The sequence below is a fragment of the Marmota flaviventris genome, chromosome 10 (assembly GCF_047511675.1).
Source record: "Marmota flaviventris isolate mMarFla1 chromosome 10, mMarFla1.hap1, whole genome shotgun sequence".
Taxonomy (NCBI): Eukaryota; Metazoa; Chordata; class Mammalia; order Rodentia; family Sciuridae; genus Marmota; species Marmota flaviventris.
Window position 1 is genome coordinate 106,871,982 of NC_092507.1, and position 16,994 is coordinate 106,888,975.

Here is a 16,994-nt window from a genome sequence, read left to right on the forward strand (position 1 = left end):
ATTGGCCAAGAACATGCTTGAAAGTTCGATGACAGACAAAGGAAAGCCCTATTTGGTAAACACCAGCTATATTGCTATATTTCAAGTACTCAGGCATTCTACATAGATGAATTTCCTCAACAGCAATTGACATACAAAAAAATAGGAATACCTAACTCTTGTACAGCTTCTTATAGTTTTAAATGACATTCTTATTCCTTTGTTTTCATTGAATTTTCTTAATTTATTGACATAAATGATATGGTTGATTTTATGCAAGAATATGAGGCGGTAAGTCTTTTTGGCTTGCTGCATATCAAGTAAATGGGAGAGAATTCAGGTCCTCTGACGTCCATTTGTCTACTTTTCCCAATCACAGCTACCTCAGTTGAGGTTGGACACACAATGACAACCATGTTCAAGTACTCTAGAGAATCCTGTCAATGATGCTGGGCTCAATGCAGATTGTGAAAAGGCCATAGTCACTCCCAGCTAAAGATTGGTTTGCACAGATATACAGATCAGTTAGGGACTGAGATTTGCACAAAGAAGGGAGCTTAGATGTTAGGGACCCTCATAGCCTGAGAGCAGAGGTATCAGGAGACTCACCTAATAGCTGCAGAACCCACAGGCCTACACTGTATGAGATTCTGATTCTGGATTCTGCTGTGGATGATGGAACCAGCCTCATCCTTCCTATAGTGCCTAATGGATCATCTGTGCTAAAAATTATTAGAAAGTAACCTGCATCCCAGCACGGGGAAATTAGTCTTAATGGTAATTTTTCTTGCTATGGATAAGTTGTTTCCTGACATTAACACTCAAGAGGCTTTAGTAGAGTGAATCTGTGAACGTTCTGATTGGATGACAGAAGAGTCCCCATAGCTTCTCTATGGTGAGCTAAAGTGGGACCTTCTTAAACAGGAAGAATAGGTGTCCCCACAGAGGGGACACTGAAGGATAGCTCCAGACCTCAAACTCTAACTGCTGCCTATCAAGAAGCTGGTCAACCTTTTGTCTGACTATCAAGATGATATAGCTCTCTTTGTGCCAAGCCCCAGGCCTGTCAGTCCAATGGACCTTGCTCACCCAAAACAAATAAGCTTCGAATATTCACAATATAGAAAGTGTTGCTGGTTTATCATCCATAGGTTCACTCTTTCATTCATTTTATCATGCTAAGATTGTTGTGTGTCTGCTGAGGGCAATGAATATTTGATGAATGAATGAATATTTCTATTCAGGATTCATAGTATGTATTTTCATGTTCCAAAGCACTAACTTGACTGAGGGAAAAAACCTAGGACTTGCCTCAGTCCAATAAATGTTACCAGTTGGTCTATTTAGTTATTCCCCACCTCCCACACCCTCTCTAAATACATACACTCAGTTAATAGCATGAACTTTAAATTTAATATATGTGAGTTCAAAACAGAAAGCACCCAAATTGTCTAAAACTGAGCTCTCAGATCGCCTTCCTCCTTTCCTTCTGGAGAAAGTATAAAATGGTCATAAATTATTTTTCTATATAAGTAGGAAACCTGCCAGGAAAAACTTTTTTTTCTTTTTCCTTTCTTTTTTCCTAGCAGAGGAGTGATGGAGAGAAAAGATATGGGCTTTGGAATCAAGGATGAGATCTATGTGAAGGTAGAAGGAGAAAAAGAAGTAAACAATTCCCCCTTGCTGGTTTAGGTCATCGGCAGATGGTGTTCCCATTTCAGGAACTCTTGGAAACTCATCCTGTGGGTGCCATGTTGCTTAAACATAGCCAGCTGGGACTCCTGACTGTTTCACATAACCAGTTCATTCACTCCATTGTACTTCTGCTTCTCAGGCATTTTCCTTGATCCTCCTTGCCCAATGTGAACTTGATTCAGTTTGGGGGGTTGCTGCTGTTTTGCTTCCCTTACTATTGAATTGCTTATGAGTTGAGGTTGCTCTCAGGAGGCTGACAATCTGGAGGGAGAAATCTTAACATGTGTCTCCAGGGGGAGAAAGAGTAAGTTAGAAGGACTTAGAAGAGAAGTGAGCAGTCAAGTGGAATTACATCTCAAAGGGAGGGAGATGAAACCATGGCTGAAAGTGTAGAAGGGCTAATTTAATAAAGAGTGTTGACAAGGTCGCCACATGCATCTGACTCAGGCTCAGCAAAGCCGTGGAGATCAGAAGGGGATCTTCAAGAGTCCGTGATCAGGCACAGGGCATTCCTCCTCTCTGGGGCTTAGCTGGCTGCTGTGTAAGCAAAATGGCAACACGTGCCCATCTCAGCTTGATGGAGTTAGGCTGGGTTGTGATGCAAATCCTGACTGAAACGAGCCAGTATTTATTAAGTCCCTTCTGTGTGGCAGAAGCTGTGCTCTTGCCATGCAACCTCACTCAGCCCTCACATCAACAGGATTATCTCCACTTTATAGATGATCTGAATGCTGAGGCTTCTTTCTTGGGCATGGAACCCAGGCCTGTCTGATTTAGAAGCCCAGGTTGGAGTGCACCATCTCTTAAGCATTTCAACCTGAGAGAAGACTGGTGATGTTGGGGGACTTTTTCTGGAGGTGTTTATAGGACATGATAGGAGCAGCAGCTTGCACAGCAGTTTCAAGGAGAAAGAAGAAGCAGAAAACGAAGCAAAAAGGAGGAAGCCCGTTCACTGCTCATTTCTGGCTCTTGAGTCTCTGAGCCTCTTAATGCTACCAGGAGTTGGTTGCTGTAGTGTGAATAAACTTACTACCCTCGCTAAGGCTGCAGGAGACAGCGTTGAAAACAATTAGAAACTCCCTTTCTGATTATTATTGATGCCCCAATAGAAAAACAGGGAAAAGGCATAGAAAAATAAATTAAATACAAAAAAAAAATGGCAAATAATGATATTACAAAATCAGGCTAGCTAGAAATCAAAGAAATGTTCATGAAAACAATAATGAAAATCTAAATAGATAAAGATTTCTGAAACCCTGAAAATTGTGTCAGGATCCAAACACAGGGAAGTGACATTTAAAGTGTGCATGGTAGCTGGGTAATCCCAGTGACTCTGGTGACTGACGCAGGAGAATCGCAAGTTCAAGACCAGTCTCAGCAACTCAGTGAGACCCTGTCTCAAAATAAAAAAATAAAAAATAAAATAAAAACACGCTGGGGATGCAGCTCAGAGGTAAAGCACCCCTGGGTTCAATCTCCAGTACCAGAAAAAATTAAAATAAAATTTTTTTTGAAGTATGAATGGTGATATGCTGGCATACTATATTAGCATTAACATTATGTGTACAACGGTTAAAAAACTAATGACATACTCCCAATACAGGGAAATTTTAAATGTGGAAAATAAAACTGTATAGATGATATAATCCTAGTTCAAAAATGTATATTTATTCTTGAAAAATACCAGAAAGAAATCTATCAGAAGATTACTTTTAGTTCCCCTATGGCTTCCTTTATTCTTTTCTACTATTCTACTTTTCTACTATTCTTCTTTTTCTGAAATTTCTAAAGATCATATGCTATTTTCTTGATGAAGCAGGCCCAACCAGAAATTTGGCTTACCAGCTGTTAAAGTCAAGGCCATATCTAGGAAGTGGGGGGTTCAAAACAATCCAGATGTTTCCAAAGTTTCTTCTGAGTTCTGACTTTCCACGCATTCACTCAACAAGCAGGTATAACACACCTGTATATAGAACTATATATCATGTACCAACCCTGGGACCTCAAACACTTGACCCTGGCCAGATCTGAAGGCAAAGTTTGAGTTTGGTGCCTCCTGGTGACATTGAACTTGCCCTTTTCCTGCTAAGCTTTTAATGACGATATAGTCTCTCTCTTCCTCTCTTCTTGTCAAACCTTGTCTTTAGGACAGAATTCAGATTCAGTCCTAGGGAGGTGTACGTGATTGCTAACATCCTAAAGGGCTGCCTCTCCCAGAAGGACTTGACAGGTAGGGCTAGAAATCTTATCTCAAAGAAGGAAAAAGCTAGCAGGTGGAAAAATAGTTGAGAGTTGTTGGAATCTTTGCTCTCTCTGTCCTCTCCCCTACCCAATAAATTCTTATTTCACGAAATGAAATAAGTTCTTCCCTATCATGCCCACCTCTCCCCCAAAAGACTGGAGCTCTTCCTCTTTCCTCTGCACTCCTGGAAAACCTTACTCAGCAGGTCCCTCTTATCTGTGTTTTCCAGTTCCATGGTTTCCAGTTCCCCTGGATTCAGTTACTCCTGGCCCTCAACTGAGAACCCAAAATATTAAGTTAAAAAAAAATCCATGAACAAACAACAGATAAGTTTTAAATTGTGTGCCATTCTGAGTACAGTGATGAAATCTCGTGTCATTCTGCTCCATTCTATCCAAGATGTGAGAATCAATCCTTTGTTCAGTGTATCCATGTTGTATGGCTTACCTGCCCATTAGTTACTTGGTAGCCTTTTTAGTTATCAGATCGACTGTTGTGGTAGCAATATCACAGGGCTTGTGTTCAAGTAATCCTTATTTCACTTAATAATGCCTCCAAGGTGCAAGATTAGTGTTGCTGACAATTTTTATATATCAAACAATTGCCATTAACTGCTTCCTTTAAGTAAAAAGGTGAAAGTTCTTTAATTAATTAGAAAAGAAAAAAAAAAGAGCAAATACAATACAATAAGATATTTTGAGAAAGAAAGGCCACATCCACATAACTTTTATTATGGTGTATTGCCATAACTGTCCTATTTTATTGTTAGTCATTGTTGTTAATCTTTTAATGTGCCTGATCTACAAATTAAACTTTATCATGGGTATCCAGATAGCTATGGAAAAAAACATAGTATATGTAAGTCTAGGTACCATCTGCAATTTTAGGCATCCACTGAGGGTCTTTGGAATGTATCCTCATCAGCAAGGGGGGGACTGCTCTAAATTGCTCTGTTGTTCTAGTAACCCACAACACTGCGGCCTTTTGTTTGCATGTCTTCTTCTGTATTAGGCTGTGAGCCAATTGAGTTGTTTTCCCTGTGTCCACAGCATCTACACCAGGGCCCAGCATAGAGAACCTGCAGATGCACAAATAACGCAGCATTTCAAGGGCCCCTCCCTAGGCAGTGATCCCCTCCTCTGTGGGTGGAACTGTTTCTGGGTCTTTTCCTTGGTGTGGTGCTTTAGAGCAGTGGACAAATCATATATGTCTGACCATAGTAGCTTTGGATTTTTACCAGAACCAGGTGGCCTTTCCATGATTAGTTATGAACATCTAATCCCTATATTTCAATCCTTAAACATTACTCAGGTGTTTCAAACTGGAGATGGCAGAATGAATCCAATTTAATAGGTTGGAATCAATATTTTTTTAAGTAAAATAGAACAGACTAAAAATCTAAAAGAATTTTTTAAAAATTCAAGGATGCCCCAAGTAAGGGTAAGTACTGTCCCATGAAACTCATGTTTCAGGTGTGTGTGTGTTATGTACTAAGTCACACCAGGTTACAATAACATCATGGGACGCGACCTTCCTACACCACTGGGAGGAAACGAGCCCCCCTCTGTTCTTCGGTGGCCATGCCATAGCCAACGCCACACTGCCTTGTGGACAGGGAGCTGGGGCCTCCTGTTGTCCCTCCATGTGCTGAACAGCCCCCGCTCTGGAGCTGGAAGAATATCTTGCATAGTGTAAATCTGGGGTTTAGAGAATTAAGAAGAGTTGCTTTGACCAAGAAGAAAACTTAAAGGCTCATTCATATCCACCCTATCATTTCACCAATGGGATTTCTGGAGCCATTTTTGTCCTAGATTCTGAAAACCAGAACTAAGAACTGACAGGTACCTCCAGGAAGGCATGTCCTCCCCGCACCATTGCAAGGGAGTAGGGCCACCTCCCTGCTTTGGGCTTTTGCATGAGCCGGGGATCAGGGCTATGGGATTCTAAAGGCGATGCAGGCGAGCTGAGCAACTCTGTTTAAGGCAGATGGCTGCGGGGTGTCCAGCAGCTGCTTGCACTTTGTCTCATGGACTCCTGGAGTTGTGCCGTGTAGGGGTTAAGCCTACCTTTATGTGCACTAGCTGGGTGACATTGGGCAATTGGAAAATGGAAGCTGTGCCTCCATTTTCCTATCCACAGAAGAGGACAGTAACTGTGTTTATTTCATACATTTATTGTAAAGATTAAATCAGTTAATGCATACAAAGTGCTTTGAACAGTCCCTACACACAGTAAGCAGTCCACAAATGTTAATTATTATTAACCTTCCCTAGGCCTGTATAAGAGTTATTATTTCTTCCATATTTACCAATAAGAAAATGAGGCTCCAAGAAATTAAGTAACCTTCTCTATGTCATGTGCCTAACAGAGGCAAAGCCAGAACTTAAATCCAGAGCTCTGGCAGCAAGTTCCCCTAATCATGCCCTATTACTGCTCTAGGTGCCTAAGAAATATCAGGCTAGCTCCTGTGCTGAACATCCCTTCATCTGTCTCTCCCAGGCCTGGCACCTATGCAGGAAGATGTACTTTTGGATCAAAGGTGTCTGGAAGGATGGGGAGCCCAGAGGAAGCCCCTTCTCATGATTTTGAACGGGGGTCCAGAACTTAAGTTGTTGGGGAGGTACATACTTGGGGTATACACACACACACACACACACACACATACATACATACACATATATACACACACACATATACATATGTTTAATTAAACGTGATAGGGAATCACACATATTGTCATACACACATGTATATGTACACACATACAATTTAATATGATAGGGAATCAGAAAGGCGTGCCATGGCTTGTGTGGCCACCTATAGGCATTCGTTTCTAGGTCTAGGCTAACTGGACAGTGATGAGCATATACTGTAGAATCCTTATGCCTTCAATTAACTTTTTCATAAAAATGTCTGTCAGTAATTGAGCATGGCAGTTAGAGATGGAGATGACAGTGTAAGTGCTGATTTCATGGGCTCAGCAGCAGCCACGATCCCTGTCCTGTTCTTTTCCAGCCTGTGATTTTCCCATTTCTGTAGTACAAAGGACCTAATCACCAGCCCTGCTTTCTCTTCCCTTGCAAACCAGAGAGAACTGAACTTGCACATTCAGCCCCCGGGGTGGAGCCTGAGGGAAAATGCAATGGTAGTGATGGTAGTGGTGATATTTTTAAAACACCAGCGCTCTCTGATGACCAGGAGACACTTAGAATTCTGAAGGGCTTTATAAATCTTCCAACCTATTTGGATGCATTTAGGGTAGTTTTGCTGAATTTTATTATAGTCAGTAACTTTTTTTTTTGAGAATTTAAGCCCACATGGGTTCTCTGTGCTAATTCTGTTAATCAAGGTATTTGATTAACCTGAGCTCCCTATCTGCACTGGCTAATCAACTTTAGAATTATCAAATAGCTCTTTCAACAGACTGGGGACTGGGGGGACACTTGGTGTCTTCTAGGATGCCTGGCAGCCTGGGTGCTCTTAAAGGGTGAAAGTCTTTAGCTCTGCAGGGGGTGCTGCAGGACAGTTGTTAGGGTCCTGGCAAAGGATTGGAAGTGGCCCCAGTGCCAGGTTACCAGCAGGCCACGTAATGCAGATAAAATAAGAAGTGACTTCAGCATCTTCCCTAAGCTCACACCAAGAACTTTCTGAGAAAGAAACAAGTCCCCATTAATGAACATGAAGCTCACACATCCACACTCTGTAGTGCTGCCTAAAAACGAATCAGAGAGAAAAACCATTTAGTGACATTCTCCATCTGACCCCGGAAGAGAGGCAAGGTCGAATGAGTCTTCTTTCTGCAGGATCTAGGGGAGACTTGAGGGAGCAAAGAGTGGGGAATTGGAACGTCGAATGAAACCTACAAGCAGCCCCCAAATTTTTCAGCCAACAGTTTTAATAATAGTTTGAACATTCTTTTGGAAGAACAGTGGATGAGATAACAAGAATAAGAGAACCACGATTTGAAAACTTTAGATCAGTCCAGTGTTGTGCCACATGCTCAGTCCCCTCTACTTTGAGAGTTTAGACCCATCCCTCCTTGTTCACAGCCCCACCCCCGCCCTGCTTTGCAGCAAGAACATCTTCATTTTATAGGATACAAAAAAAAAAAAAAAAAAAAAGCAACAGACTTCAGTATCTGTTCCCTGCACCCTCATTCCCACATCCCAAGCCCTGGATAGACGCCCCCACCCAGTTTACATCAGGGTGTTCCGCCCACCCTGTGGACTCACCTCCAGCACAATCTCCTTCAGTTGGAACTGTTTCTGGGCCACCTTATCTGAAGACACTGGCTCGTGGTAGTAGAGGCAGAGCAGGTCGTATTTCTTCAAAATCTGCTTGAAGTTCTTCTCAGAAAGGCTCACCACCCGGTCCTTGCCATCATAGGTGGGGAAGTTAAGCCCCTCTTCTGCCCTGCAGGAGGACAGTAGATAGACCCCCACAACAAGCAGGTGAGTTCTCTTCATTGGGAAGAGTTTTGTTTCTGCTTCCCCAAAATATTGTGTGCAGGAGAAAGGATGGAAGACTCTTGAAGGCTTTGGTGAGCCAAGTAGGGAGCAGAGAGAAGGTGATCTCTCCTGACCTCCTTGGGTCCCAGGAGCTGTGTAATCTTGGGCTCAGGACAAAGAGCCAAGACTCTTGCACACATGCGCATAAAGAAAGAGCCAGGCAGGGAGGCTGGGAGGCCAAGCCCCAGATACCTTACATAGCTCTGCCCACCCCTTGTCTCATTAGGAGCTCCATTTTTAGGATGCAGTTGTTTCAAGCTAAAAATAAATCATGCAATGAATAAAAAAAAGTTAGATAGGACACAGTTGAGGGATTCACTGATACAGTGTGTCAGCATAGTGGAGAGGCAGCGGGCAGGAGAGAAGGAAGGAATTGCACGTGTGAAATACGGAGGCTTGAAAAGTCAAAGAAGAGAGTGAAACTAGAGAGGGAGGAATTTAAAATAATTAGAGAGAGAAATAAGTGATGATGGTGCCAATAAGAAAATGGATATGCAAAATGAAAATGCCACTCACATCATCGCCTTGCTGAGTTCCACTGGAGGAGGATGCAACCTGTCCTTTCCTGGCTGCGCTACAACTCTCACTGTAACACGGGAACCAAGCAGAGGCCAGAGGTGGAATCACATTCCATACCTGTTTTTGCAACTCTTCTTGGAAATCCAGCCCTGACTGTGCTCACTTGGCCTTCTCAGGCCCTAGGCCAGGGACATAGGGACACCCTTTCCCACCAGCCCTGCACGCACAGGGCTCCAGAGGCTCAGCACCTGTTTTGGGCCTCAGCTCCTTCCCTACTACCCTCCCCCACTGCTGAGTCCTGCCAATGCCAGGAGAACCCTTACTCATTTCAAAATTAAATAAAACAAAGCTTTAGCAGTCTCCCTCAGAAACCCTCTTAATTTTCTGCTATCAACTTCTTTTGTTTTAAGTTAACTCTTAATGCACCATTTTGCCCCTTTCCTCTTCATTACAGAACCTCTGGTCTAGAGGTTCTCAGAGCTGGACACATCAGAGTTCAAATCCCTGCTTTGCCTTTTAATAGTTGATGGACTTTGGAGGATCGCTCACCCTCTCGGCTTCTCAGATCCCCCTGTGTAAAGTGGGGAGAATTTTAACTAGAAGGTTTGGAACACATAGATGGAAAAACATGGCACCAAGTACAGACTCAAAAATAGCAGCTGTTATACTGCATTCTCACTGCAGGGGGTAGAACACTCCTTATTATGACTATTTGTCAGTCTCCAATGTTAACTGTTTCTGGACTCTTTCCTGCCTACTCTTTCCTTAAAATCAGCAAGTGGTTGGGGGCAGAAGTGACTCATGCTCATTTTACAGATGAACTGATGGAGCTCCAGAGAGATCAGCAGCTTGTCCGAGATTGCAAAACTCCACAACCAGCCTGAGAATTCAACTCTTCCTGAAAGTTTGGGGCTCCTGTTGCTTCACCTCTCTCTCCTAGGCAAGCCCCCTGCAGACACCTCTTTTCTGAAGTGACTTCTCGACAATCTCTTTAGGTCTAATCGTGGTGGTCCAGTCATATCCTCTCACTCCTTGGAGGAGCCTGACCCTTACAATTCTGGCCAAGTTTTTGTCTTCTTTGGGTTGGAAAATCAGTCACTGCATCCTTTGCAGAGGCTGGAAGGAAAGTAAAAGCCCAGCGGCCTCTCCCCATTGGGCAGGGCCCTCTGCTGCAGGCAGGAGCGGTGGAGCAGAGGAGGGAATGTCTTGACCAGGAAGCCAGGGCCTTGAAAACCCGTCCTTGATTGCCTTGAGAGCATTCAGTGATTGCCAATAGTGTGGCCTCTACACTTTCTAAAGACGGAGCCAAGGCACATAACCATTCCAAGGCACGCTTAGCTTTCCAGATCATTGGCAAGCATGTGAGATCTCTGCTTTCTTTTTAAGGGGGAAAAGACTCCTGAGTGGAACACCGTATGTCTTGTCTTTTTGAGGACAGCTTCCCAAAATGGGTCCCAGTTGTCTCAATCTCATCGGGGTTACCTTTATTTAGAATTTGCTTCACTTTTCTTAGTGTGTGTGTGTGTGTGTGTGTGTGTGTGTGTGTGTGTGTTTCTTCTGCTGCTGAAAAATCAGGATACATTGAAAGTCGGATTCATTGAATTTCCTATTGACTTACAATTGACAAAACTACAAGGCGGAGGGAAAAATTTTAAAATGTTAATTTAGAATTGGAGTCTGGCTTCTGATTGAAAGCCCCCTTGTGGAAAGTTCTCGTCCCTAAATCATGGACTGTTTGGGGCTTGCAGCCCAACCCTGAGACTGCGTAGCCCTGCCATGCTGGAACGGGGGATCAGGTTACCCTGTGCATCCATCATTGGTGGGTAGAAGGGTCTGTATTCATGTCCCACCCTTAGGAAGAAGCAGTTTTTTGGGGTTTACGATTTATGTACCAGCCTTCTTTTCTGCCTGCTCTTTGTTTTCCAATTTTTTGTTTTTTCTTTGTATTATTGCTCGCCAACTTTGGTAAACAATGAAAGCTTCATTCATTTCTAGGTCAATCTTGCATTTCTGCAAATCAGCTATTTCCTTCCAGTCTTAGCCAGGATGGCACGCACTCCTAGTTTATGTGTGTCTGCTGAGATGTGTATATTTTTATGTGCCATTAGTACTTAATTATTGTCACAACATATGACATAGGTCCCGGTTTTTCTAACAGTTTCTATGTGGGCACCATCAAGAATCCCTTTATATATCCCTTTAACATAGTCCCTTTCATTTGTTTATTCTTGACAGGTGGCAAAGCGAGTTTGTATCTATTATTTGATTTTCATGATAACTGCATTTTACGAGTGAATGGGGATTGGAAGCCGTGGCCTTTCGTTCACCTGTCAATTAAACAAATTTTATGGAGCATCTTCTAAGTAACAGACACTCTTCTGTGTACAGGGGATAGATACATTGTAAACCTGAATTCATGAGTTTATATCCTAGAGGAGAGATAATGGTAAACAAAAACAAAATGTATGTAGCGCAGGCACAATATTGTATCCAGTAGAGTTATATGAAGAACAGCCGAGGGAGGCTCAGGTGCACTTAGTGACTGGTGGCCTGGTGCTGGGGGAAAGCATCCCTAAGGAGGGCTGGGAGCAGAAAGCTGACCGAGGGGAAGGAGTGAAGCCGAGGGTAAGCTGCCTAGGACGCTCGCCCCAGGGTGCGGGCAGGGTGCCTCCCCCATTGAGCCCCAAGGCCTCCCACCAGGTCTAGGAGTAGAGCCTCTATATACTTCTTCCTTTCTCTAGGCCAACATTAGTTTTCTCATGCGAACTATTTTATTTTGTAATAAAACACACGTGTTCATACCTACATTCCCAGGTCACGCCTGAGTGCAAGGTGTCTATCTGAGCAACTAAGAGCCAAGGCCAGGAAGTCAGGAGACCTGGCCCTGGCCCACCCACATGGCCTAGGTCAGCCCTCCTCCCTCCTCAGCTCTCACATTTCTAAGTGTTAAAAACAGGATCAGGCGCTTGATGTATGGCCCCTTTCTGGCTCTTTAATGTGGAAGTTTGTTTTGAGATTCCCTTTAAGCACAGCACGGGGTTGTACTCCAGGAAGTGTGACAAGTTCCCCTGCCAGGAGGGTCCTTATGGGCGCGACTCTGGACAAGTCCTAGCTTGCCTGTCTCCACAGCACAAATGTCCTCACTGAGTGCCTCCTCTGGGCCTTCTCTGGTTAAAATACTCCCCCCAGTGGGTGAATCAGAACACAGCACCTTTCTTTGTTGGATTCCTTTCCTTCCTCCTTTTTGCTGGGCCACTGCTGAGGCAGGGCAGCTTTGGGGCTGGTGAGGAGAGCACAGAAATGCTTGTGTCCAGAGCCAGTGCACCTGGCTGGCCTTGTGCTCCTCTGGTCAGCTCAGCACAGGTGTGGCAGCGACCCCAAAGCCCTCCTTTCTTCCTAACACTGTAGTCCCAGGAGCCTTCCGCCTCCCAGCACCAGCAACCAAGCAGAAAGGGTTGACACCAGGCTAAAGATGAGCCCAAAGTTCTTCCAACAGGATCCCATGTTTTGACCAATGTCAGTTCCTCAGGGACACTCTCAGTGTAGACCGTGGACGGCCATTCGCTTCCTCTACACACTGTGCTTGTCCTCAGATACATTCCTCCCATGGGGAGTGCTTTTCCTCTCAGCTAGGCCTGAGAAGAAAGATGCTGGACAATAAGGAGGGTACTGGGGAGACAAAAGCCTACAGAAAGAAGAAGTGAGGCTGAGGTTAAGGTGCACTTAACCTATTGAACAGAGGCAGCATCTATTCATAGCATTCCTCATAGCCACCCTGGGGCCAAGAGGAGTATTCAGCAAATATCTATTAAATAAATGTGTAGTGTTATTTGTGCTGGGCCTTTTTAAAAAAATGAACACAATACTTTTATTTTATTTACTTATTTTTATGTGGTGCTGAGGATCGAACCCAGTGCTTCACACGTGCTAGGCATGCGCTCCACCACTGAGCCACAACCCAAGCCCTGTGCTGGGCCTTTTTAAAAGTACTTACAGATTTAACTCATGTATTCCTCTTGACCACCTGCCGAGGTTGGTGATTTTAGTATTTCCATTTAACAGATGGGCAAACTGAGGCACAGAGAAGTTAAGGATGTTATCCAGAGTCATATGGCCAGTATTGGCAGAGCTGGGATTTGGCCACAGCAGATGGGCTACTGTGTCTATTCCCTAATGCTTATAGTCACCACCAGCCCAAGGGCTCTCAGGGACCTCACGTCACATAGGCAAGCCAGGAATTGCTGTGCAGCTGTAGGTGGCCACCCACAATGGGGGACTGCTTCATCAGGGAGAGGTCCTGGTTTCTGGTCCTGAACCAAATCACCTTCCTTCCTGTGTCTGTGGGAGGGAGAGAGAAAGAAACTAATGCTTTCAGTGTTTGCTATGGGTCAGTCACTGGCTCATTACACTCTCCACATCATCTCATTTCATCAAACTGGGTGTTATTTCTTCCATTTCACAGATGAGGAAACTGAGGCTGCTTAGCAAGGTCAAGATAGCTGTCCAAGCCACAAAACTGCTAAGCATCAGAGACTGGATTTGGACTGGTGTTGGTCTGGCTTGTTATAATCCTAGACTGCTGTGCTTAAGGAGGGCAGCCTGCGTTGTCCCCTTCAGAGGAAAATAAAAATGGAAAATCAGATTACATAGAATTACCAGGACAAGAAAATAAAAGAAACCCAGATTTGCTTGTTTTGTTTTTTTTTTTTTTTTTTGGTACTGGGAATTAAACCCAGGGATCCTTTACCACGGAGCCACATCCCCAGCCCTTTTTGAGACAGTGTCTCACTAAGTTGCTGAAGCTGGCCTTGAACTTGTAATCCTCCTACCTCAGCCTCCCCGATTCCTGGGATTACAGGTGTGTGACACTGTGCCCTGCTGGAAAGCAGATATTTTAATAAGAAGAGCTAGAGGGATGGTGAGAGAGAGAGGGAGGGAGCAAAGAAAGAAGAGAGGGAAGGAGGAAATGAAGGAACATAGGATTGAGGTTCAGAGAAAAAGTTAAACCAGACACAGAGGCCACCTGTAGCTACTCAGGGAGCTGAAACAGAAGAGTGGCAAGTTCAAGGCCAGCCTAGGCAACACTGTCTCAAAATTTAAAAGGCTAGGGTATAAGTTGATGGTAGGTAGAGTACTTACTTAGCATGTGCAAAGCCTTCCTTAGAATTCCCAGCACCACAAGGGAAGAGAGAGAGAGATAGACAGACAGACACTAGGACAAATGGAAAGATAAGTGTTAGGTTGTCCTGGACCTAGAGAGCAAATGAAGACTTCTCAGGGCGGGTAGTAAAAGAACAGGGAATAACTTTAGACAGAGGCCCTATCAAAGTGTCCAAACAGAGGGCGAGGTCGGTAGAACACTGCTCCTCTCCCCCTAAAATGTCCAGGTGCTCATCCTGGGAACCTGAGAATATGCTATTGTACATGGCAAGAGACTTTACAGATATGATTAAGTTAAAGCTCTTGCGATAGGGAGATTGGTCTGGATTGTCTCCATAGCCCAGTCATCTCAAGGATCCTTGTGAAAGAGCCAGGAGGGTCCAAATGAGAGAAGGAGTTGTGAGCATGGAAGTAGGGGTTGGAATGATGCCAAGCCACCAGCCAAAGAACATGGGCAGCCTTCAAGTGGTAGAAAAGGCAAATCAAGGACTCCCCAAGATCCTCCAGAAGGAATGCAGCTCGGCTGGCCCATTGACTTTGAGCCACCATACCTGTACCATCACACATGTGTCTTGTTTTCACTACTGTGGCTAGGTTGTTACAGCAGCAGTAGGGAACTAATACAGATGTAAGACATGGAAACTGAATCCTAAAGTGAAGGACAGCAGCCTGTCCCACACCTCAGCTGCTTTACCTGTAATAGCATCCTCACCTAGCCCTATTGTCAGCACCAAAGACATGAGAGAACAGATCAGCACAGGGAATTAATCAGGCCTTTTTGCACTTATGGGGCCTTGGCTCCTCACTTCTGAGGGAGCTGGGACAGTGTCTCTGGGTCACTCACTTCTCACCTCTCTGGCTCCCTAAAGGAGGGGAGATCAGCACTCTCCATCTTCTAGGCTGTTTTATAGTAATACACAATCTCTCCACATTTCTTCTCAGGAATTAAAGCAAAAAAAAAAGTTGTCATTTTTACATAATATATTTCAAAAAGAATTATTTTCAAACATGTGTAGACTGGTATATTATTCCAGTCTCTAGTATAATATCTGTTATGGGTTAGAGATGAGGTGACCCCCAAAGGCTCATGTGTGTGAGACAATGCAAGAAAGTTCAGAGTGAAATAATTGGCTTATGAGAGCCTTAAACCAATCAGTGCCTTAACCCCCTGATAGGGATTAATGGGTGGTAACTGTAGGCAGGGAGGATATGGCTGGAGGAGGTGAGTCCCTGCAGCCGTGCCTTTGGGGTATATATTTTGTACCTGGTAGGAGCTCTCTCTCTCTCTCTGCTTCCTGGTTCCATGTCCTGAGCTGCTTCCTCTGCCATACTCTTCCACCTGCTTCATCTCAGGCCCTGAGGAATGAAGTTGACCATCCAGACACTGAGACCTCTGAAACCAAAATAAAACATCAAAATAAACTTCTCCTCCTATAATTATTCTTGTCAGGTCTTTTGTTCCCAGCAGCAAAAAAGCTGGCTAAAACAATATCATTCCCAACAATAATTATTATATACAGAATAAGGATGAATTTCAATTTGCAAGTTTATAAATTATTCATTCTGCTTAAATTAATTAAAATAATTATGCAAGAGAAAGGTTGCCAATAAATGTTTTAAATAGCTTATTAGTTTGAGAAACACATATGTATGTAAGAAATAAAGATTAGAATTTTTCATCCTTTAAATTTACTTTTTTAAATTGATCTACAGTAAATTGCACTTTTAAAATATAAAACCTGATGTCTTGACATAAGCAGACACCTATGAAACCATCACTATAATCAAGATCATGAATATATCTATGCGCACAAATTTCTTGAGTCCTTTTGCAATCCACCTATCTTTTTCTTCTAATCTCTTCCCCTCCCTTCAGTCCCTAGGAAGTCTCTTTTTCTTTTTCTTTTTCTCTTTGTCACTACAGGTTAGTTTTCATTTTCTAGAATGGCATAATTATTTTAAGATTCAATAACATATTCCATATATTACTAGTCCCTCATGTTTATTGCTCCCTAAAATTGTCAGTATACACTATGCATTTATCCATTCCCAAAATTGGTGGAAATTTGGGTTGTTTCACACATAAAGCAGTTAAGAACATTAAGTTTAGGCCTGGGATTCATTTTAGTTTACATGATTTTATATAAAATAAGGATCCAATTATTATAATTAACATTATTATTTGCATAGGGATATCCAATTGTGTTTTTTTAAATCATTTCTTGAAATGACGATGTATCTCCAGTGCATTGCCTATGCAACTTCATCAAAATTGGGTTATCTGTATATGTGTAGATCTATCCCTGGGCTGTCTATTTTGTTCCTTTGATCTGTTTATCTTTTTAAATGTGGATACCACATAGTCTTGAGGACTGTGCCTTTGAAAGTCTTGAAATCAGGCAGTGTCAGCGCTCAAACTTTGGTGTTCTTTTTCAAGTTGTTTTGGCTACTGTAAGTAATTTGCTTTTCCATGTGAACTTTAGAATCATCTCACCAAGTTCTAAAGAAATGTCCATTGGGATTTTGACTGGGATTGTGTTGACTCTATAAATCAATTTAGGGGGAAATAATATCTTCACAATATTGGATGTCCTCAAAGAGACACTTGAACAAAGTGTCTCTTTCCATAGATTTAAGTCTTCTTAAAATTTCTTTCAGTAATGTTGTGTCATTTGACCATATAGGTCTTTTCCATCTTTTGCCAGATTTATCTGTATTTTATGTTTTTGATGCTATTAAATATCATGAATTTATAAAATTTTGATTACCATTTGCTTATTGGTAGTAACCTGTGAACTTGCTAAACCCCCTAGTTCCAGGAGATTTTTGTAAATTCAGTTAGACTTTCTACATAGTCATGTTGCCTGCAAATAAATAACTTTACATTTTTT

The 16,994-nt window shown here is 43.0% G+C and overlaps 1 protein-coding gene across 1 annotated transcript in view; it reads right to left on the bottom strand.

The window, feature by feature from the left end:
- Casq2 (calsequestrin 2) overlaps positions 1 to 8,464 on the bottom strand; it is a 61,322-nt gene extending 52,858 nt beyond the window's left edge. Inside the window, exon 1 of the mRNA XM_027940276.2 lies at positions 8,149 to 8,464. Within this exon, the coding sequence (XP_027796077.1) occupies positions 8,149 to 8,382 (234 nt within the window). The 5' untranslated portion in view covers positions 8,383 to 8,464. The remainder of the gene's footprint in view (positions 1 to 8,148) is intronic.
- Positions 8,465 to 16,994: the final 8,530 nt, after the last annotated feature.